This window comes from Aythya fuligula, chromosome 2 (genome assembly GCF_009819795.1).
Source record: "Aythya fuligula isolate bAytFul2 chromosome 2, bAytFul2.pri, whole genome shotgun sequence".
NCBI classification, from domain to species: Eukaryota; Metazoa; Chordata; class Aves; order Anseriformes; family Anatidae; genus Aythya; species Aythya fuligula.
In genome coordinates, this window is record NC_045560.1 from 57,784,270 (window position 1) to 57,807,840 (window position 23,571).

The following is a 23,571-nucleotide window of genomic DNA, read 5'->3' on the forward strand; positions in this document are numbered from 1 at the left end:
CCTTTACATTCCCATCTTTTGTGGAATGTGTAAGAAAGTAGAAGCCACACACATCTGTACTAAAGGCTCAATTTTAATCTCAGTCACAGGAACATACTAGCTTGCACTGACACAGCTGGTCTTTGCTGAGGGCAGGACACCATTTAAGATGAAAACAAGCTCTTTGCCTAGCAAAATATCTACAAAGATTTCATTTTATTTTTTAACGGTTTTGTGTTTACGCTTTCAGGCTCAGCAACACAGCACAAAAGATCTTAGAGAGGAAAACATACAAAGAGTGTTCTTTTTGTTGTTTGTTTGTTTGTTTGTTTTTAAATGGTTACAGAACAGGCTATTTTATAGATGATTGTGTAATTTTTTAGTTGATGGTTACTTTCATTTACAGGGTAAGACAAGCTATTTAGAATTTTTGTTTTGTCATCAGTTCAATTTCTAAAAATAAATGAATAAATGTATCTTGCCACAAGACATTGGACATGTGCCTTCTATTCACATGTATAGCTCTACAAACAACTCTACGTTGAAGCCAATGCCGGGACAGGCTTCACCTACATTTAATCTTACACGCTGAATACGTAGTTTGATAGCAATAGAATTACTCAGTGCATAACACTAAAGATCAATAAATCTGCAGTGTCCAGGTCTTGAATTAATAGTTTACTGTCTGGCTGAGCTACAAGTGCACAAAAGCGATGGCACGGCTCAGAGTAAATATTTAATGGGACAGCCAGCTCTCCTGGGGACGCCTGTGGAGAACCGCCGGGGCTGGGGGCACACCGAGCAGCGGAGCGGGCCCCCTCGGGCGTTTCCATTTTATTTTATTATTTATTTGGTGCTTTGTTTTGAACACGGCCTGGCTTGGCTTTGTTTTGTTTTGTTTTGAACCCGGCCTGGCCTCGGGGAGGAGCCTGCTGCAGGCAGGGCGCTGTGCGCGGTCACCACGGCGACAGGGACGTGGCGAGCCGAGGGAGGGACGAGGGAAGGAGACGGCCCCTTCCTCCTCCTCCTTCTCGTCCTCCTCCTCCTCTTCCTCCTCCTCCGGCCGGGGCCGGGGCTCGGAGGCTGCGGATGAGGCGGGCGAGGGCGGTGCTGGCGTGCTGCCTGCTGCTGGGGCCGGCCTTCCCCCTCGTCCTGCTGCTGCTCTGACATGAGCCGCGGCCGGGGGCCGGCCGGCCGGAGCCGCAGGGAGCCCCGCTCCGCTGCCACAGCCCCCGGCGGGGGACGATGAGGAGCCCGGGCGGGCTGAGATGGGAGAGAGCATGTCCAAGCGGCTGAAGCTGCAGCTGGGCGGCGAGGCGGAGATGGAGGAGCGGGCTTTCGCCAACCCCTACGCCGACTACCAGCCGCCGGCGGCGGAGGGCGCCCCGCGGGACAAGGCGGCGCCGGGGGACGAGCCCCTGCCCTTCGGCACCGACGGCAAGGTGAGGCGGCGGGGCTGGAGCCACAGTGGGGACGGAGAGAGAGCCACACACAGCGCGGATCTCCTCGCTGCCTGCAGAGCCCCGAGCAGCCGCTCCGTGCTGCATCATCCTCCTGCCAGGGGAAGCACCGCATGGTGACACTGCTGGGCGTGCACATGGGCAGGGAGCAAAGCCAACTTCACCTCGACTTACTTGCAGCTTGGGGATCCGTGGTGATGCACGGCTGTCAGAGTAGCCTCGTGAAGCAGCGTAGTGCTGAGCATCACAAAAATGAGCAAGACTCCTCGCTCGGGGTCAGGGTGAGGCAGTTAAAGGTCTCTGAAGTAGGAGCAGGGACTGAAGTTCATAAAGTTGTGTGTGGCTAAGCCAGGTGCACAAAAAGGAGAGCTTTGGGGGTCTGCTAGACCTCACCGCAGCTGTCAGAAGAAGAACTTGGCGCTGGAAAAGGTTTAAAAAGCAAGGGTAGATGTGGAAGTAAAATCTGAATTGTTTTTACAGATATCCCAGGTAGCATGCTCGGTGTTGATTTAAAACTTTTTTTTTTTTTTTTTGTTTTTCCCAAAAGACAGTTATGATTTATTTATTTATTTGTATCTGGGTTAGTATATATATATAAAAAAACAAACAAGCACGTATGATGATGAGTTGAAGTGGGAAGGGGGAGGGAAGGGGGAGGGGAGGGCTTTGCTGTGTACAAAGGTGTGAAGCTCCTGTGGAAAAAAAAACAAAAACACAACAACAACCCATCTTCTATACTGCATTAAAGCAGCGCAACTACAGCAACTTTCAGTAGGCTTACTCTGATTTTTTGCAACTGTACGTTTCACTGGAGAAGGCAGATCCGTGCCTACGTTTTCTTTTCTTTCTGCATCTGCAGAATCTGAGAAATTGTCCTATGTATTACAGAGTTAGATCGTGGCTATCAGTATGTCACTATTCATGTGTAGTTGTACTGTTGGTAGTGTTTGCATATTGTCAGTCCTGATGCCATCCTGACTTTTTTGAGGCTTCTTGATGAGTATTTTAAGATGCTCTTTTTTGTTTTGTTTTGCTTTGCTTTGCTTTTTGCATTTAACAGGCTCCAGTGCTGTCAGAGAAACATCTTAGCATGCCTAAAGACCCTGTGAAGGTAAAAGGACTTTACACAGGGTAGGGAGTGTGTTCTGCAAACTGCTCTACACAGTAGCACAGGTTTCTTAAAAATTAAAGTGGCTTTCAGAAGCCCTCAGTGCATTGCGTCTTTTTTTTTTTTTCCCTCCCATCTGCTGCTCTGTGTGATGGTGAGAATTGAGTGACTCACGTAATGACAGCCAGAAGGATGCGGGGTTCTGCTGTTGTCATGGAAGGCGATGCATTATTAATCCCTCCATTTGATTTCATAAGCTGCCACGGTTGCCATCGAAAATTTCTAAATAAAATAAAAGGACGAGAAGCTCTTCAGATTGTTGTCTGAAACGTGAGACAATTGGGACAGGGTGCTGCATGTGGAGGTGTGTGCGTGCTGCTTGGATGCATGAGGTATGGTGCAGGAAGCCGGGGTGCATGGGAACAGCAGAAGAGCAACCAAGGCTTTGGCCTGCTGATTTGCCATCTTGAGAGTAGTTGCAGTAATAACGACTCTTTCAATTAAATACACATATATCCTGTAACTCTTTTTATTTTGATACGGACCCCATAGAGATACTTTAGCCTGGAAAAGTACCTATAGATGTCAGAGTGGTCCAAAAGTTTAAAAAATAATGTAAATAGTCGGGGGCGGGTAGAGAAATAAATAGCCATAAACTCAGAACAAAGCATATTCCCTACTTCCTGGGGAAAATCAGTTTGTCTTTTAAGGTTCATTTAATTTTTAATGTTTTGTAAGTGCTTATTGGGGAAGGCATTAATATTTGAAAAGCAGATGTTCTGATATTTTCCTTGCATCCTAGGTAAGTCTAGTTATGAACCCACCTGTTCTTAATTACAGGGTATTATAATACTACAACATTAGGGTATGGGTCCCTGCAGTCTGGGACCCAAAGAGTAATTCTTGTGAGCAGCATTGTGCTTTGCTTTCCCTTTCCAGCTGAACTGGAGCAGAAGCAACCTTCGCCTTCAGTTAATGTCAAGACTTGTGGGTGTTGTGTCGCCCTTTAGATGCTGGCTGGGGACTGCGGGTGGGTAAGGCTGCACAGGCTTGTGCAAAGCAGGGCTGGTGGCCAGTTGTCCTGACTCAGAAGCCATTTATCAAAATGTTTTTTGTAGCAGAGGGCTTCAGAGCTGTTGTGGGTTTCCTGGGAAGGGGAATGGTGGGGAAGGCTCGCTGGTGAGGGGTTTGTTTGAGGACAGGTCTGTCCTGACTTTTAAAGCTCACGATGCTTTCTGGGAAAAGCTATTGTTTAATGGGGATAGGGAATATTTCCTTAGGTTATCTTTTGGGTGATTGAGTGGTGCTCAGTTTCCTGGTGTTTTCTCAATAACCTGTTCTGAGCATTCATTTCTCTGGCTTTTCAGTCTCCATCCTCTTGTAAAATTTCCAATAAAAACAAAATCCTACTCCACAGCACGCTGCATTTGTTGGAAGGCCTCTCTGGGCCTTTCAGTTGTCACGCTGAGAGCACCAAGCTCTCTCTGTTGTGGGACTGACTCTGCAACCACTTACACTAATGGGAATCATAACATTTGTTGCAACACAGGCAAAATCAAACCTCTAGAGCCAATAAATGTTTCTTCCCCCCTTCTTGTTGTGAGATCTGCATTCTCTGAGATTGCCACTCTTCTCACCATTTTCTGGCATCCCATGTCAAGTGTGTGCTATTTTAATAGAGCCTACAAATACATATATTAATATATACATTAATCATGTAATAATCACATTCCTGTTTAAGGAAAGTTTGCTTTTCTTCTTGGGACTCTTGGTCAAAATTCAACGTGAGAATCCCTTTTATTGCACTTCATTGTGCATTACTACCTCAAAAACATCTGATTAAGTTGTCTCACATCTATCCAGTCTTTACCAGTTTCTAGTTTTATCTCGCAGACCTGTTTGTTAACGAGTTGTTACTCTGGCTAGTTGCACAAGCAAGTGTAATAATACACCCTTTTGTGTGTGTGTGTGAAGATAAACGAAACTTTAATATATACAGTATTTGGGTCTGACCACACAACATCGATGTACTGTCGGGTTCATTACGTGGAATATACCTGCTGTCTATGTATCAAAATAATTTAGGCAGTATTGGGAAAGGTTTTAGCTTTTTTCCAGCTTGTGGACCACCTAAAAATGTCCCAGTGAGGGTGAAGACATCTGTGTAGTGAGTAAATGTAAATCCTACTTGAAGGATTTATTACACACAATAGTTTTTGATCTCTGTGCCTTCAAGAAGGCATGTCTATCAAGAAGGCAAGGCTGTTGTTTGCCTACAGCTATTGTTTTTCTTTTTCTCCATCCCCTATTTTTTCTTTTTTTTCCTTACTATCACATTTATGGAACTAGATGCCAGATCACTGAAAAAACAGAGCAATGTGTTCTACAGACAGCAGCATTTCAAGTAATTTTTCAGCATGTGGTTTTGCAGAACTGGCATTTATTTCTGGAAGAACCTAATTGAGAACAGCAGGGACCTGTGCTGAACTGTTTCAGGGATTGGATGAGGAGAATTCTTGGTATCTGGTATTTTCAGAGCAGGAGAGTTGCTCTTGGAGCTGTAGCAGTTGCTTGTTTTGGGTTAAAAAGAAAGCGAAACTTGGTTTTCCGTGCAAAAAGGCAGGCCGCTCCCCAGCGGAACATGGGATCCTGCTGGCATTCCTTCGGGGCTGCTCTTGCAGGAGCCCCGTGGAGGTGAGTATGAGATTTCATCCCACGTCAAGAAACCTGTGCACACAGTGTGCGAAAGCTGGCTCCCTTACAGGCAGTGGCAAAGTTCCCGTTGATTTCAGCAATGCCAGGATTTCACGTTTCAGTACCGCTCTGACTTTTTATTTTTTTTTTCCCCACTCTCCCTTATCAGTGACTGTTGTGCCCCTTGTGTAGTCTTCTGTATCAGTTTGTTTTTTGAATGAATCCTTGCTGGAGCTCTATTTTCTTCCTTGTGAAATGCTCCTCGCCTGAAAGGCAGCCCAGCACCATTTTGTCGCCTGTTCTACACATCACCAACATTAACGTCACTTCTCTCTGAAATGCCTCTTCTGTTTCATCTCCGTTCGGATCAGGTTAGCCAGGAGTGTTTTGCTTGTTCAGGAGGTAGCACCCTGCCCGTAGACCATCTCTTCTTCTCCTGAGACCATCTCGCATCTCCTGTGTTATCAAGTCACCTCCTTCTTCGGTCTACTCTTGCACATAGCATCGGTCCTACAAAAAGCAACTGAGCAAAATGAAACAGCTAATGATAAAAAAAATATATATATTAGTAGAAAGGCAGTGGATTTGGGAGCCACTGGTGGCAAGAAAAACATGTATTGGCAACTCGTTAGGAAGCTGAGCTCAGTTCTGTGTCTTGCTACGCGTCTGCACAAGTTACTTGGCATAGATGTGGCACAATGCAAATAAATACTGAGAGGTGTTTTTGAAAAATATATCAGCATCTAAAAGTGTCTTTGAAAAAAGCAAACAAAATAACTCACCCTGCATCTGTTAGACCAGAGTATTACTGATTTCTGTGCACAAAAGGAGTGCCATGAGCTCTCACAGTTGCACTGTCAGACTTAACGTAAGCAGAGTGATATCTAGTCCAAATGTGCATGCTTTTAAAACTCATAAGACTTTTAAGTTCCAGACTTCTCTTCCCTTCCTGAAATTGTAGTACAAGCTGCATACATTGCAGCCGCGTGTTGCCTCATCTGCTCTTGGTGCTGCTTGCTTAGAAAATCGCAGCTGCAAAGCTGGATGTGATCATAATGGGGAGGTGGTTCAGTAAGAATCGGTACGTTATTCTGATGTCAACTGCAAGTGACATTTTTTAGGGGATTTTTATTCACATCCTGGTGTGTGTGTGTGTAATTTTTGAGATGGGTTTACAGAAAAGATCACTTAAGTTCTTTTTAGGAACTTTGCAAATGGAAGAAAGCAAATAGGGGAAGGAGGTAATAATGCTGACAAGGACAGCAAAATTTGGAGACTGTCATTAGTGCCAAAGCTGAGTGTGGTTTTATATACCTACATTCCTTACATTCTTTGTTGGCTTCAGAAGGCTTTGCATTGGGATGTAGGTTGGCATGCTGCCTCGCTGCAATGGAAACAATGATGTGGTTCAAATAAATCACAAAACAATTAATTTGTGACACCAACATGTTTGTATTTTTCTGCAGTGTTTTTGTTTCATGCAGATAACGAGCCTTTCTTGTTACCATAAGCAATGTGGCTCAGGGTTGTGATGGGTATTACTGGGGATTAGTGCTCATGTTTTGTGTTTTTGTTGATCTAAAACTTGAGCAGTGGTTGGGGTGGTAGTGCTTGTCCTTCCTTCAGCAGCAGAGGAATAACATTGAATTCCTGGAGAGAGATGTTTCTACTTGTTAAAGAAACTCTTCTGCCCCTGTTATCACCCAGTCTGTTGTGAACCAGGAGTAAGTGTCATACAGGATATCAGAGGCCAGCTATCCTGGTTTTTGTTTCTCCCAACAAGAGTCACCGGCAGAAAAGGCCGAATGCCAGCTGGAATCATCCTCCTGAAACGAATATGCTCCTCGTGAAAATCAATCTGTGCTCAACACGAGCTAGTGTGCTTCATGCTCAGCTGTAATGCTGCCATAAGATTCCTTGAAGGAGGTTTGTAAATCTTAAAAACCCACCTTTCAACATTCAGTTCTTTGTGTAATTAATTTGTTCTGTGACACGTAAGCATCTGTTAAAAGCTTACAATGGAATCCTACCAGATGAACAGTGACAGTGCTCTGTTGTTAGAGCTTCAGAGCAAAAAGAAAAGATAAAAAATGCAAGCAGTGGTGGAGGCGTAGGTAGCTGGGGAAAACTTTGCTGCCACGTGTGATCTATTCACACTGGCACGAGCTTGGGAGTAGCTTTGTTTGGGCTGATAAACGATTATAATTGTAATATAAAAAAAAATCCTTTCATCTTTCCTTTTCCAAGCGCTGAATCAAGATAGGTAAGTCGCAGATCCCATTTTAGAGAGGGAGGTGCCAGCCTGAGCTGTACAACTTCTGTGGGACTGAGGTTTCAAACAAAGCAGAACCCAGGTGTCCAGATATCCTAGTCCTCTCCTTCTGCCTCTAAGTAGTTTGATTAAAAAAAAAAAATAACCTGATTGAGTAGCAGCAGGTGTCTTGTCAGAACAAAAAGCCTGCACGAGATGTGCAGTAGGTACACAAACCCCGTCTTTGTTCACTCTTGTTGGACAGACTGAGTAGTGAGCCTGGGTGCATTTGTGCTGATTTCCTCATGCTGCTTTGCCATATGCCGTGGCACGGCTGTCTGGGGGAGGAGAGATGCCCTGCGCTCGGGAGAGGTTTTGCTCTGTGCTGAGACTTCGCTGAACTGGCTAAGAGGCTTGAGGGGATGACGCTGTGTGTGCACGGTATGGTTTCCTAGCAAAAAGGTGCTGAATGCCACAGTAAGGCCAAAGAGCACATGCCAGGTGCTCACCGTGTTTGTTTCCTGCTTTTGGAGTTACCAGGAAGGTCAAGGGAGCTCTTGCTCATCCTTAGGGCAGGTGAGAGGGGTAAATGTGTGACATGAGTTATAATGGCACAACTTCCCTCTCCCTCCTTATCTTGCCATCATAACATGGATTTGGGCCCTAGAGATTTCTGAGTGTTTCAGAGGACCTGTATGATCCCTGCTATCTTTCCTATTTCCAAATCTATCAAGTGGATGTTTGAATTCACTGCTTGCTATTTGAAGTTGCACTCCGAACAAGAGTGCTTTGAGTAATTGGTTGCAGAGCAGCATTTGGGATCTGCCTTTTGACTGAACCCTTCCCTGTTGGGACGTGCTGTAATCAAACAAGAGCTTGCCTTCCTAACAAGCTAGCTTCTCCTTCTCTAGTGGGAAACCATGGCTGCAGATGGGCTGAATACTAAACCAAGCCTTCGCAAATCCGACTCGTTCTAGCTGGTGCTTGGGAGCAGACCGAGGCAGCAAGTGGTGGATGGAGGTGGAGCACTGTTCAGAAAGCAGTAGTGGGTGCTCAACGCGAGCTGACAAGCAGCCAAACCGCATTGTGCCGTTTTTCTGGATGCTGAGACCATTGTGTTGGGACTCAGTTTGGGAGGTGGGGGAGCTCTGCTAGCTCTCATGTTGCTAGCAAGTTTCCTTCTACCTGCTCCTGCCTGCATAACTAAGATATGAATGCCAACTGTTGTATGCTTAGGTGTTTCTGTAGAGGGTAGAGAAAGAAAATTCAGGAAATATTTCTTGGTGTCATGAAGTTTTTGTACATCTTCAGAGTGATGCAAATATCCAATAATGATAAAGCTTTTCTTATAGCCCAGGAAGAGAAGGGGTGGGTTTTTTTTTTCCTCTTTTTCAGGCTCTACTTATTAAAAACTCTATATTTGAGTTAAAAGTTTATCAGTAAGTCATATAATTTATAATATATGTTTATGATAATACATTCTTGAGTGTTTTCCTAGATGTTCCCGCTGCAAATGTAACCTCGTCCTGTAAAGGAACTTCTTGAACACGCTTTCCTGTGGTAGTTATTAGGGCAATAAATTCTAGTTAATTGACTATTTCCATGTCCCGTAGTCTTAAGGGAATAGTCAGTAAAGCATCTTAGGTTTAATAAGAGAGGAAATGGTGGCAGTGATACAGTCTCCTGTGTAATATTTCATACATAGTATCTGTAAACTTTTCTTGCTCAAAAGTAAAAGCAAGCAATGAATAAGATCAAAGGTTTGTTTCCTCAGCTTCATGCCGAAGGCAAAATAGATGAGTTGAAGCTGCCAAGCTGCTTTTATCCATCTTCTTTGTGTCTAGCTTATTCTTTTAGGTAGTCATTCTTAAATAGTTTGCTGCTTTTAACAACCTCCTCTCATGATAAAGTATGCCAATCCTAATAGTGTTTTGGTGAGAGGAGAGATCAAGGAGCAAGAGGAAGGGCATTTTATGGCTCTTAGATGACTTGCCTGGTGGTCGCAGACTGGGAAATCAAACAGAGCCTTGGATTTAAAAAGAAAATGTGAATACATCATGGGTGATGTGATTAAGCACATCATTTAAGATGATGGTTTGATCTTGCCTTGGCTGTCTCAAATATGAGCATCTATTTTTCTTTAGCTGTTTCCTTGACACTGCTGATTGCTGCAGATAGTATTTTTTTCCTCAAACAAAGAAGTGGAGCAGCTGGCTTCTTGGATTCATTCCTTTCCTGGCTCACTCCCTTTTCTCCTTTCCTTCTTTCAGGTCAGCGCTCAGTTCACAAAACGGATCCAGACCAAAATCAAGGACCTGCTGCAGCAAATGGAGGAAGGGCTGAAGACAGCAGATCCACATGACTGCTCTGCCTACACTGGCTGGACTGGTGAGAAAGCTGGAATGTGAATGTTTCATAAATGTTGTGTTTTCATTGAAGGAGCTTCAGATAAGGGAGCAGCAGAAGTACTATGATACAGTCATTTATATGAGTTGTTTTAACTCTGGAACCTTGGCCACTGTTGTCTGGGAATGACTTTCACTGACTTCAGTGGACAAGGGATCTCATTACAGAGAGATAATATGCTTTTGTATATTGAGATCTGTGTCCTGCAAAAGGAGTGGATTTTTTAAGGCTATTTCTTATGGGTTACCTCTTTTTTTTTTTTTTAAGGATTTCTTAAAATTTATTATTTTTTTGTTCAACTGACTTACAGTTAGTTAGCAGTTCTCTAATGATAATCCTCTAATCATTGAGGAGAGGGTGCTCTGTGCCCAGATGCCTTAAAACCTGCAGTATGGGTTAGCTCTGCTTGTTCTGTCTATACAAAAAAAGTAAAATGAGTGTGCAAGGAGGAGGAGTATGGAGGTAGAGTTGCAAGATTTGTGATGTATATGAAGATAAACAGGCATGTGCTGGTTATCACAAGGCACCGTGATTCCTGGAGCTTTGCATCAGCATTACAGATGCTGTCCAAGTGTGAATGAGCCCTCTGATCCTTTAGGCAGAGTCTGCAGTTGTCAAGCCTAACACAGACACTGCTCTTCAAGCTGCCAAAACGCTTTTCCATCTTGGCCTCCTAAGTGCCACTCTGCTACTTACAATGGCATATTCTATTCCTGCTCTGTCTAGCTCACGCTTCAGACATACTTCTGCTTTTAGCACAGCGTATTTGAAAAGTGCCATGAGCAGATCTGGTCTGTTATCCTTGTGTCAGGGAGGGGGGGAGCAGCCTCGAAAAAAAAAAACAGGCTTTGCCCGTGCTTAGCCTCAATTCTGGCAGTGGAAGTTTAAAATGTCTTCGCTTTCTTTCTTCTTGATATTTCAGCGCAGATGGTGTGGTGGGCAGGTGGGTGGGGAAGTTTTGGACAACTCAGATTGAAGCGATAGATGCGTTTCAAGGTCTAAAAGCGAGCGGGTGCAGAAGAGCTGAAGGGGTGGGCATCCTGGCAGCAACACTGCAAATCGGCTCCCGGGGAGCCGCGCTCTGACACCGTGACTGACAACACAAGTCGCAGCCGATGAAGCAGAGCGTGCTGAAAATGAGTCATAAGCTAAAAGTAACACAGCCATCATTAGCTGAAACGAGAAGATAGATGAACAAGCAACGCAGCCTAATGAGAGTGGTGTTTTTCCATCCTGCAGAAGGATAACCGACATTACTCCATGCTGTAAACTTCTTTCAAGGCTTCTCTGGAGTTAACTCTGAATAAAAATACTTAAATGATCTAGATTTTTAAATACTTCCTCTCAAACTTCTTGCAGCAGTTTACTTGAGTGTGCAAATCAGAAAGTAAAAGCAGTGCTGAAAAGAACTGTCCTGCCTGTTATGTACCAAGTCTAGACGAACCTGGCTGGCAGTGAACAGTCCTGAGTATTGGCTTGTATTTTATGAAGCATCTTTTAAAATCTTGAAGTGTGTGTTGTTAAAGCCCATGTTAGAGTCCATCTTGCTTATGCAAGTACTGTTTGTACATGCCAGAAGTCTTGGAGGAGCTGCTTCGAGGGTTTTGCACCAGGAAGGGTTGGATGAGCTGGGCCTCAGGGCTTCCTTTTGACCACCCCTCGATCAAACCCAAGTATCCGCACAGCTGTTGCAAGATAAAAAAGAGTTGTGGAAATCCCAGACAGGCCAGCAGCCTCAGAGGCAACATTTTCTTGTTGCTGCTTTGGCAGGAATGATAAGTAGACCACAAGCTTCTGTGCCACTGAATCGACCTAACCAAGCTCAGCAGCAGACCTCTTGGAGCCATCTGTAAAAGCCTGTTCAAGGCTGATCTGGAGAACATTTTAGGGTGCTCCACCACTCTTGTGGTGCCATTCTTCTCATATTCCTCAGAAAGTCTTTCTGTGGAGCTAAGTGGTTCTGGCTTGCTCCCCACTTTAGCTATGGCACAGAAGAATGCTCTGCCTGCTCAGAAGAAAGAGGAATTTGTGGTCAAGAAGTAATTTTTTTTTTGCTTGTGTATGTGCAGTTGGCCAACAAACAGCTTCTTAGATGCATTTGTTTCACTTTCTTAAATCTACATCGTTGCCATTGGGTTGGGTTTCGTTTTGTTTTCAAGGAAAACTGTATAATGAGCATAATGGAATGAAGCTTGATTTAACCTTCCAGCATTTTCCTAGCATGTGTTTGCCTTATGGTTTTTACAAGCTAGCTTAAATTGTAGAAGCTCATAATCTTATAACCGTTCTAAGTGTTTTGCAATAAAGAACTTGGCAAGTTGAAGCCAAGAACTCATCAAAAGACCCTTTTAAAAATCAAATGGGAAATAAGTCATTTCTAGTGTGTGATAGATGAGTATTTTAAACCAAGTGTACTTGGTTGTATGCATGCTTGTTAGCCTAAAATTCTTCATCCGTGGTGATTTCTTCACCAAACTTTAGTGCTTGTCTCATGAGCGTTCTTCATTCTCTGCAAAGTGTGAGTCTACCATTGGGCTTCAGTCTAATACATTTACATGGTTGTCACAATTGAAACAGAAATGTAATTAAGATAGACTGATGCCTTCCTTTTGCGTAAGTTAGGATCTAAGCTGACATCCTTTAATTGACCAAATACCTATTCATATTTGAATTACTAGTTCAGAGGCACTAAAGATGGGGGCGTGATGTACTCAGAAGGAAAAGTAAATGAGTCTCTCTTATTCATGTGGTTTTTTTCCAGGCATTGCCCTCTTATATCTCCAACTGTACCGTGTCACAAAAAACCAGAGCCATTTGCAGCGATCTCTGGATTATGTGAAGAGAATCCTTCGCAACCTGAATGGCAGAAGGGTTACTTTTCTCTGTGGTGATGCGGGGCCACTGGCAGTGGGTGCAGTGGTTTATCACAAGCTGAAAAATGACAGTGAATCTAAAGAATGTGTTGCCAGGTGAGTGGTTGGTCATGGAAAAAGCCATGTCCTTCTTTTATAGAGTGCATTAATTCAGTAAAATTAGCCAGTGAAGTTGTGGAAGACAGGTTTAAAAAGTGGAGGCACTTTTTCCCCTGATGTATCTTCAGCAGAATACAGAATAGGCTCTATTACTATGAAAGCTGGCTTACGCTTGATTGGTGATTAGCGGGTTAGCGAGTCTTCTCTTGCTATAAGAACAGGATGGCATGGGCATATCTGTAGTGCATGCACGTTCTGACTTTGTCATAGTAAAGTGACATTTAACAAAAGTGATACACCTGTCAGCAGCAGCTTGTACAGGATGTGATGCTTCCTGGACAGCACGGGACTTAATTACAGACACACAACAAAACATGTACGCTGCAGGGAAACACCCAGGCAGAAACATAGGATATTTGATATGTACCAAAGATTTAATCAAAAAAAAAAAAAAAAGAAAAAAGAGGTATTTGCTAAACTGTCACAGGCAAGGACGCTAATGAGGTCAGATCATATGAAGGGTAGCCTGAAAATACTCCATCTCCTTTTCAAAGTAGTCTAAATGTAACAAATGTCTTGAGAAATCCCACTTGGAGGTAGAGCTTCCTTAGAGAACTGGATGTCCTATTGCTGGTGTGTAGATGACTGCTAGCCAGTCAAGGACTGGAATCACTGAAGCCCTCTGGGGTTTGCATTCAACATCAGCAATGCACCTGGTAACAGTCTACCAGCATACCTTGCACAGCCAGAATTTGCAGGCTATCCTGCAAATAGTATCTCCAGTTGGGTATATAATTGATCTCTTTCTGGTCTAGAGTCCTAGTCTGATTAATATCAGTTGCTGCTCCTGAGCAAGTATTTCAGTCTTGAAATGGGTGGAAGGTTTGTTTTTTGCTTTTAGAACTGGCATTATCTTGGGCATGACACTTTGGATGCAGCTAGGGAAGCATGGTTGCTGTAAGGCATGAAGCATGAGTACAGCAGAATGAGATTAGCAATAAATCTTCTAGAATCACCTCTGCTTGGAAAGTCATTTCCAGGAGGAGGACTGAAAAAGGAGGTTAGTTTGATTATTTGCTCCCTTTTATTCTTCCCTTTTTTTGTTGTTGTTTACTAATGCATTCAGAACATGATCTGAGGGGTACATTATGGATATCAGTATAATATATGATTGCATTTCTAACTTTTTACTTTGTAGCTGTCTGGTTGTAGGATGATTTGAGTAATAAAATTTGAATAATAAAACTTAACAGAGGACATTTTAAAAGAAAGTAATTTAATTCCGAGTCCAAAGAGTAGTTCCAAAAATGGAGGATAATACAAAGCTCTCTTTTTGTGAATGCCTTTTCCCTGATATTAAGTAGTGATGGTCTAAACAGGACATTGGAGTCAGTGGTTTTGCTCCAGCATGATGCTAATGCTAACATTTCTGTCAAGTAATAGCTCCTGGGGGGGATCTGGGAATTGAATTTGCTCTTAATCCAGATTGTCTTCCTCCCTCCCCAAATTTAAAATCTGGCCATCTCTGTGGTTTCATCTAATTTCCAGTTTCATCAGAAAAGATAGGAAGAGACAGGTCCAGGGAATGGGCAGGAAAACAATTTCTCTGCTCCTCCTCAATTCTAATGTAGACTGGTGGAGTAATAGCAGGGAGTCTCTTTGGAACAAACGAGAGTCGCAGTGGCCAGCTCAAGTGTGTTTTTTTCCCCCCCACTACTAAATGCAAGCAAAACACTTCTGCATAATAGCAATGCCCTTTCTAAATCTATCTTTTAAGCATGTGGAACAATGTGTGTCTAAAGAGGGAAATGCTGAGTGTTTTTCTCTCTCAAACACCTCAAATTAAGGGTCCTTGTTGAGGTGAAATACCAGGCTGCAGGAAGCTTTCATCATTCTTCCCATTAACGTGTAGCTACTTTTATAGTTTAAGCGGCACTTTTGATTAATTCAGATCCTTCTATGTGTAAAGCTGGCAGCCAGTTCGGCTGGGGATGACAGAATGGAAGTTACGGGGCTTTGGCACTCCTCCTGCTTCTGGTTTGATGGCTTACGCAGTGCATAGTCTGGTACAGTCTCTACAGAACATGCTCTATCTATCTCTTCTACCATTTTTGTCTGATGCAGGTTGTTGCAGCTCCAAAGGACAGTCACAAGCACAGATGCTGAGCTTCCAGATGAGCTGCTTTACGGCAGAGCAGGATACCTGTATGCCTTGCTGTACCTGAATACTGAAATTGGTCCGGACACTGTCCCACAGTCTGTTATCAAAGAGGTAGGACGCTTCTCTCTCACGTGCTACAGCATCAGTGCAGCTGAACTGGAATCACACCTTCATGTAATTCAAGGGATTAAGAGGGGGAGGCTGCAGAGGAGAGGAACCTACAACTGCAGGCTCAGTCTCATCCTTCCTTCCACTCTGTTACCCCTTTCCTCTTGCCCGGTTGGGACTGAAACAGAGGCCAATGCAGGTGGGTCCACAGCTGGCCATTTAAATGCATCTAACATGAAAGTGGTGGAGCACTTGAGGGTGAGAAATTGTTATGGGAAACCTTAACACAGAAGTGTGGAAGTGTTTTAAGTGAAAAGAGGAGAACTTAGTGTGGGGAAGGTGCATGACTGTTCTGCAGATCCAGAACCAGAGAAAATAGGCCTGGAAAAGAGTGATAAGTAGTATCTAATATTCAATTTCTCTTCCTAAAAATACAGGTGATTCTGTCATTCAGGAGAAACTCCCTTTCTACCTCAATACTCATATTCAAAGGAATTGAATATCACAGTCCAATTGTTGTTTGCTGTGTGATTTTAGCCATGACAAAACAAAACTCTCTGAATCAAAGCAAGCGAGATGGAAGAAGTGTGTTTTCCTTCTTAGGTAATAGATGCCATTATCGAGTCGGGGAAGAACTTCTCAAAGGAGGAGCGTAAAACAGAGCGTTGCCCTCTCTTGTATCAGTGGCACAGGAAGCAATATGTTGGAGCGGCCCACGGGGTGGCTGGGATCTACTACATGCTTATGCAGGTAAGAGTGTCTTCTGCGGGCTGGGACAAAACTCCAGTCATGTCTTGTTTTGCATCAGAAGATCTCTTCAGCTTTCATGCACAAGCAGTGCAAGGTTGTGGTAGGTCAGAGGCTCGCAGTTGGGGGTCAGACTGCAGCCCAGAACTGTGCAGAGATGCTAGCCAAGGCCCCAGTAGCAGAGGACAACTCACATATCCTTGTGTTCAGCGCCATGGTTCCTCTAACGTTGCTGCCAGGCCTCCAGCTGAGGGCTCAGCTCTCTGCAGCTTACTCCAGTCTGTCAGAAGGGCGTTCTGTTTGCATGATGAAGATGTACATCCTTGTCCCACAGTATTTTATACCATCTGCTTGTGAATATGAGTGTGTTGCATTTCAGAGCCCCAGAGGTCTAGAAGCTGAAGTTTCCTATCCTCAAGAAAGTCAGGTGTCTTCCCTCATCCTCATCTTCATACCCATCAGAAGTAATCTGATGCCTACAGTCAGGCTAGCTAAATATTAATTTAATCACCACCCATTAGTCCTATTTTCATTTATTTTCTGTTTTTCAGTGAGTGTATCACTGATGCCTTTTATCCTTCTGCCTTCCATGTCCTTCATCTTTTTCCCTGTGATTTTTTTTCCCCCTCATTATTTTGAAGTTCCTGGAAAAACTGTCCTTAATCACGCATTCATCTTCAATATGCTATTCTTACTTTTATACTCTCGTATTCCTTCTTTTCCCCTTCTCTGCTTGAAAAATCTAATGTTCCTGATTATGTTTATGACACCTGCTCTCCTCTTCCTGTTCTGAGATTCTTCTCTTTTGTATGCCTCCGTTTTCGAACACTTAAATCCATTCCCTCCCTGCTCTGAGATTCTCAAACCAGATTATGATGTTTTTCAAAACAGACCTGTACATGTTTTCTAATGCTGTACAATCTGAAAACAGAGCCCTATGTTTCATTACAGAAGATGGCCACAGAGCTGCAAAATCTGTATCATACCTTTCTCTGGTTTTGAAAGGTGCCGCCAGTCTGTGTACCTTTGTTAACGGTAATTTTCTTACCAGCTTATGCAGAAATTACTTTCCTTCAGGCAAGTGGAAAGAAAGTACATCCTCTCCTCACAGCCTAGAGGTGTGTACAAATGTTCATTGCAGAAGTGACTGAGATGGTATTAGCTGTTGCCACTTCTGTCAGCCATTCCTCATTTGCAAAAGATGTGGTGACTTTTCCCCATCTGTTTCAGATTAGCTCACACCACTTCCACCAGTAGCTCAGGCTAAAGCAGCTGACTTTGCTGTGGAAGTAGCTACTGCTCTGCTGCCTGGGGTCCATGTCTTAACATCACTACAGCTGTTTTCTGCAGTGACCATCTGACTGGGGCCTCAGGATGCTCTGATTTACTATGTCCTTATCTTCACTTCCTGATGCCTTTGACAGGGTGGTCCACACCCTTCCAGTTACCTTGTCTTCTGTGGCTTCTTTTTTTCCTCACTAGATTTTTCTGAGGAACTTCTGTTCCTTTAAAGAAGTCTCTTTAAATGCTCCATCCTTCATTTGCTATTCGAGGTTGATACCAGAAATAGTTGTGCAGTGCTTTTTGGTTTAAGCAGAAGCTACTCTGTCTACATGGGAAAATCGTAAATATCTTTTCCTTTACATATAATTGCTGCTTTTCCGAATTACCACAAAGCCATTGTTTATGCAGCATTAGATTACTGTCTTTTCACTGTACATTAAACATTGTGAGTCATACAGGGTTGAGTCATCTGCTGCAGAAGATGGCACACTGGAGTCCATCCTTCCCCCCACCCCTCCTACGCCATTACTCTGTATTTTCAGCAACGAATTCACGAGATGGTTTGTTGGGTGGTTGTTTGATAACAAAGAAGGCGTCCAGCATAGCAGCAGAGATGTGAAAGCCACCGATCATTTCTATTTAACACCTTTATGAGGGGACACGTATTGCAGAATCTGCTTGCAGAAGACTGCTGGAAGAATAAGAGCTCAACAGTGTTAAATTATTCCTCCAGGATGCAGAGGGGGATATTCTGATACTCTAGCAAGGGAGTCTCTAGCCCTAGCCTCTTTCACTAACACCAAGACAAAGATGTCTGTCTATCATTGCTCCTGGCCAGATAGTCAGGACGCACACCACTAGGTTATTTGATTGCTGTTGACACTTCAGTGCTGAAAACCTCAGCAGTTTAGGAGAAGGGACACACTTGTGCTGAGGTCTTCGTGGAAGCACAAGTAGAGAAGGAAGGTGTGTAAAGATCTTTGCTCTTCTTGGATTTACCTCCCAAGGACGAGCACAAGCTCAGTGAAGCCCTGGGCTATGCTTGCCTTGCACAGCTCAAGACTGAATAGCAGTTATTGCTGGTGCCTGCCTTTGCTTTCTGCTGCAGGTTTCCCCTGTGAAATGAGACTCCTGAAACAGGGACCTTTTCATAACGCGGAGGTCAGTGTCTGTGTGAGGGCTGATGAAGATGTTCTTCATGAAAAGCTGATCTATATTCAGATCTACTTCCAGTTAGCAGCGTGAAGGTGACTGCTCCACTCAGAAGAGTGCAGAGGTGGAGTTTGCTCTAGGGAGCCAGTGGGTAGGAGCTCAGCAGAGATTTCCAAGCTGAGGTAAAGTAGAGGCTTCTGGCTGTTTCAGGTTACAAAAAATGCAGCTATTGAAAATATTCCTTCATTTAGCTGTAGGACTGTGAATGGTAGCAGCATGCTCACCCATTGAATGCAAATGTGCTGGAGCTGGTAGGAAACAGTAAAATTGTAAGACATAATTAGCAAAGTTATAAAAAAAAAAAAAAAAAAAAAGCTAAAAAGCTCAGTTATTAGTTTCTGTAGTCTCCAATTTCTGCAGTTGTTCCCACAGTGTGCTGGAATTCCATAAATCCTGTAGGCTGTGTAAAAATAGAGAGCTTTGTTATGAAAATACTGTGAAAAAGGCTGTTAGAGGAAGGAATATCAACTAAGAACCCAACAGATACACAGATTCTAAACTTTTAATTGCAGGTAGTGCGCAGTTTGGATGTATTTGCCTCTTGGAAAGGACATAAGCTAAATAGAAGAAATGGAAAAGAAAAACTGAGAAGAGCAATCTAAGCATAAGTGTGTAGAGCAAAGACATTTAGTCACTTTGCGAAGTAGCTATTGCTTTTGACATTAGAAATGCTGATTTATAGTCCATAGCTTCAGGGAGTTTTGTTTACGATGGAAAACTTTATAAAACTTCGCTAGGTATGCCACTACCTACACTCTTCTTCATTTATTGGGAAATAGGACAGGTTTGTCTACACTAGCTATTTTTAAAACATTTAACCAGGTGTGTTTTAAGAATGTATTATAAGCAGCTAATTTATAAAACTGCCTTTCTCCTGATGTGCTTTCTCTATACGAAGGTGGAGGCCTGGGAGCCTTGGGGTCTGCATTCTGTTCTCAGTTCTTCCCAAGTCTTTCTGTGTCACCTCAAGTAAGGCAGGTAGCAACTTGGTGCCCCAGTTTCTTTGTCTCTACAGCTGCTGTAACACACTCTTCATAAGGGTATTGCGAGCAGACATTAATTAAATCTGTGTGAAGTGACGGAAAGTATTTGGGATATAGAGCACATATGTAGGGTACTTGAAAATAGGACACGTAATGAAGTGTTGGTACGTGATTTGTTACTACTCCTGTGGTTTTGTTTCTTCTTTCTGTGTTGTCTTCAGCCAATTGCAAACGTGGATCAGGAGACCCTGACAGAGCTGGTGAAGCCGAGCATTGACTATGTTCGTCATAAAAAATTCCGATCTGGGAACTACCCATCCTCACTGAGCAACGAGACTGACAGATTGGTTCACTGGTGCCACGGTGCCCCTGGAGTCATCCACATGCTCATGCAAGCTTATAAGGTGAATCATTCAGTGTTTATACAGACCTGTATTTTTACAGACACCTCTATGCAGTCCTGTTAGATTGTAAGGCTTGCATTTTAAGTCCTTCTAGATCTAGGCTTTCAAACAAGAACCCTAGGCTAGGCACCTAAACATCTCAAAATCCTTGCATAAGGAAGTTTGTAAAATTAGTGGGTAAAATTGCTTCTCAGGGTGTAAGTAGTTACTAGACTTCAGGTTTTCTTGGAAAAGGGCCATGCATTTAAACGACTTGATATCAGAGTCCTGGTTCTGAGAACATTGACCTAAATTCTTTGAAACTTTATCCTAGGTGCTCTAAGAATTATGTTGGTTTTAAAAAATGAAGGTTCATGTGTCTTGCTAAAGAATGTCTTCCATAAATTACTCCATTATTAAGATACAGTACTGGAGAACTTTGTCAGAACAAAGACTGCAGGCCCCTTACAGGGCATAAATATAACCTCCGAGCTACCGTGAGCTACTGTTTGCTCCTCTCCATCCTTAAGTAGGTTTGCTATCTCTTTGGAGTTGTGCACTTTTTATTTGCATAACATTTGAAAGCGTGCCATTTAATTACATTTATGCAAATTAATTCCTTCTCTTGACAGCCCTCCTTGGCAGATTCCCTGGTCGGCCTCAGGGTGGGCTGATGAAAAACAGGTTTGGTTTATGGAATAATTACTTGTGCTGCTACCTGAAAAGTGAACTATAAATCTCTTAGAGTGCTGCTGAATGCAGCAACAATCGCAATTGCTTTTCCTTGGGACTGTGGTAGGAGGCTGACTTAATACTGCAGTCCTTTTTTTCACTTCTTTCCCATTGCAATGCTTTCCCCAGCAGAAAATCTTTTCCAAGAGATAAGAGGGAGAGGACCAAGTTCTGCTTAGCAGCCTCCTTTCTGTTCTCTTTTTATGTTTAAGGTGATGGGACGTATGACGGTTTTCTTTTTCTCCTTAATCTGCTTTTTGAGAAAGTTACAAGAAAAATTGGAGCAGGTTTTTCTAGCTGTGCTTTCACACCAAGCACAGGGACTTGTGATAGCAGACAGCAGCGTTTGTCCTGGAAATCAAATGCTGTTGCCAGGCCTTCATTTGAAGCTTTACAACTGAGTAGCTGGCAAACCCTATTCATAGAGAGGGACTTTCTTTATCAAGCTTGTGGATTTAAGAATCCTGCACGTTAATTGCTTCTGTTACTTCATTAAGTCGCATCTGTGAAGAGGAGGCCATCTCCAAAGGACTGTGTCTATAGCAGTGCATCAGTTACTTTCTTTGTCTTGTTGATCTGTGGTGTGACCTAGGCAAAGGGGAGCACAGAGAGGTCTTACAAAAACAGAAGTCAGTGGTGCTGTTCGCTTTGGTGTTTTTGTTTTTTTCTGCTGCCTCAATGGACTCTCTGTGCATCTAAAATGCACTTCAGTTGCAATGTATTTTGTAAAATTGGTCCTTTGTCCAGCTGGCCAGTACCTCATGAGTATTTCCAATATAAATACTAGTCAAGGTAATGGATTGTTCCTACTTGTACTTGGGATAGAGGAAAGAGCCCTGTCTATGCAAAGACAGATTCTCGTGCATTTTTCGACATGGAATTGAAGGCAGATAGTGAGTAACCAGCAGGAATTAATCAGAAAGATCAGGAACTTGCCCTTTAGGACCAGATTTGATGGCCACTATTCTGTTACATTTCTTGGAGTCAATAATTACTTTTCTGTCTTTCAAATCAAATTATGTAGTGGTTGGGAAATAGAGGGGAGAAGCGAAAAAGGATCATGTACCCTGCAAATAGATTACAGGCTGTGGAACCAAGGACCTCGAACTTAAGGGTTTTTTTGTTTTTACTAATTTCAGAACGAAAAACTTGAGTTTATACAGACCTGTATTTTTACAGACACCTCTATGCAGGCCTGTTAGATTGTAAGGCTTGCATTTTAAGTCCTTCTAGATCTAGGCTTTCAAACAAGAACCCTAGGCTAGGCACCTAAACATCTCAAAATCCTTGCATAAGGAAGTTTGTAAAATTAGTGGGTAAAATTGCTTCTCAGGGTGTAAGTAGTTACTAGACTTCAGGTTTTCTTGGAAAAGGGCCATGCATTTAAATGACTTGATATCAGAGTCCTGGTTCTGAGAACATTTTCTTTTTCCACACAGAGAAATGAGAAACAACTTGGAAGAAAAGCAAGTCTATGATGGTTGGAGTCTTAAAATCCAAAATAAACTATATATGAAAAACTCCACCTCCATAGCAAAACATCTTCCAGGTCCAGGATCACTTTGTAATCAATAATACTTCAATTTATATGTTTATTTTCTGTTTTTGTTCCACAGACTTTTAAAGAGGATAAGTACTTGAAAGATGCCATGGAGTGTAGCGACGTCATCTGGCAGAGAGGTTTACTGAGAAAAGGCTACGGGATCTGCCATGGTACTGCTGGCAATGGCTACTCCTTCTTGTCTCTCTATAACCTAACTCAGGACAAAAAGTACCTCTACCGAGCTTGCAAGGTGAGCTCTGCAGCATCCCAGCAAAGTCACTCGTCCCCTTCATGTGTTTCATGCACTTCCATTTCGTGCCTGTGCAGTAAATAGAGTGATCAGGCTACGTGTGGAGCTGTCTCGGGGGGACGAGAGTGCACCACCACGTGCTCCCCATAACTCACACCTTTGGGTAGACGACTTCAGCTGTGTATGTGGGCACTCGCATCTTAGTGCAAAGAATGGTTGAAAAAACACACAAACGCACTTTGCTGTGCTGTAAATAGAGTCGGAGAATCAGCCTGCCTGAACAACAAGAGATGAATGTTACATGGTGCTAATTATTCCATTGAGAGATCTACTGTCATCCTCAGCTCCTCCAGCGATACTGTTAGTAGTCCTTTGTAATTATTTGTTTTCAGACTAGTGTCTGTTTGGGGCTTTCAGAGCTCTGAATTGCAGTTATTAAATTGCTCACTTAGGTTTTTTTCATTAATACAAATTGCAGAGAAAGACGCAGTCAAAATTTTTCCATTGGGAGCATCCAGGTTCTGCTATCAGCTCTCACTGTGCTAGCAATTGACAAAAGAGAAGGCTTTCTCTGCCTCTGTTTCCTGGTTTTTGGTTTTGTTTTGTTTTCTACTTAATTCACTGATAGTGGGTTTCATGCTGCATACATAGCTACTCAACTAAGGTCTATCTAAAGGTAGAGCAGTGGGAAATTTGATGAGTTGCTTTCAAGGTGTTCTCAGATGAGTCACGTGTAAAGCTATTGCATTCACCTCTACTGTTAGCCTGTCCACCATCAGCAGAGCTTTACAAAGTGGCTGTTCCTGTCACCTTATGTTTACATGTGCGTCAATCTGTGGGGACACATGTATGCATACACGCGTCCTGGAGAATGCGATAAGCCCCTAATACTGCCATGGCAAATGTGTGACCTTGTTGTGTGTGAACTGATCCTCTGCTGACGTGTGAGCCACGCTACCAAGCAGGCATTGCTTTCAGCACTACAGTTGGGCTCTCCCTGTCATCCTCCACTTCCATACATTTCCTGGGGCTCTGTGCAGCATTAGCAACTCCTGCTCACGCTGTATTTCTTGCCTGGGGGAACCCTGTAGCTCTGTACAAAGCTAGAGGAAAGCAAGCATACCCGGATCAGAGCCAAAGAAGGAGGACACTCAGTTAAATACCTAAAATTCCTTTGAGGAGGAACATGTGGCAGTGAGCCAAAGGCTGTTTGCTGGAAGTGCCGAGCACGGTCAGGTCTGGCAGCACACTTGTTGCCATTCTGCATTTTAGCACCTGCAGTGTTCAGTCAGGCCCCC

The 23,571-nt window shown here is 43.3% G+C and overlaps 1 protein-coding gene across 1 annotated transcript in view; it reads left to right on the forward strand.

Moving 5' to 3' along the window:
* The first annotated feature begins 1,050 nt into the window (after positions 1 to 1,050).
* The window catches only part of LANCL2 (LanC like 2), a 29,262-nt gene continuing 6,741 nt past the window's right edge, over positions 1,051 to 23,571 (forward strand). The window contains exons 1-7 of the mRNA XM_032181501.1: positions 1,051 to 1,421; positions 9,763 to 9,880; positions 12,660 to 12,867; positions 14,995 to 15,142; positions 15,743 to 15,889; positions 19,587 to 19,769; positions 22,097 to 22,273. Of these exons, the coding sequence (XP_032037392.1) occupies positions 1,248 to 1,421; positions 9,763 to 9,880; positions 12,660 to 12,867; positions 14,995 to 15,142; positions 15,743 to 15,889; positions 19,587 to 19,769; positions 22,097 to 22,273 (1,155 nt within the window). The 5' untranslated portion in view covers positions 1,051 to 1,247. The remainder of the gene's footprint in view (positions 1,422 to 9,762; positions 9,881 to 12,659; positions 12,868 to 14,994; positions 15,143 to 15,742; positions 15,890 to 19,586; positions 19,770 to 22,096; positions 22,274 to 23,571) is intronic.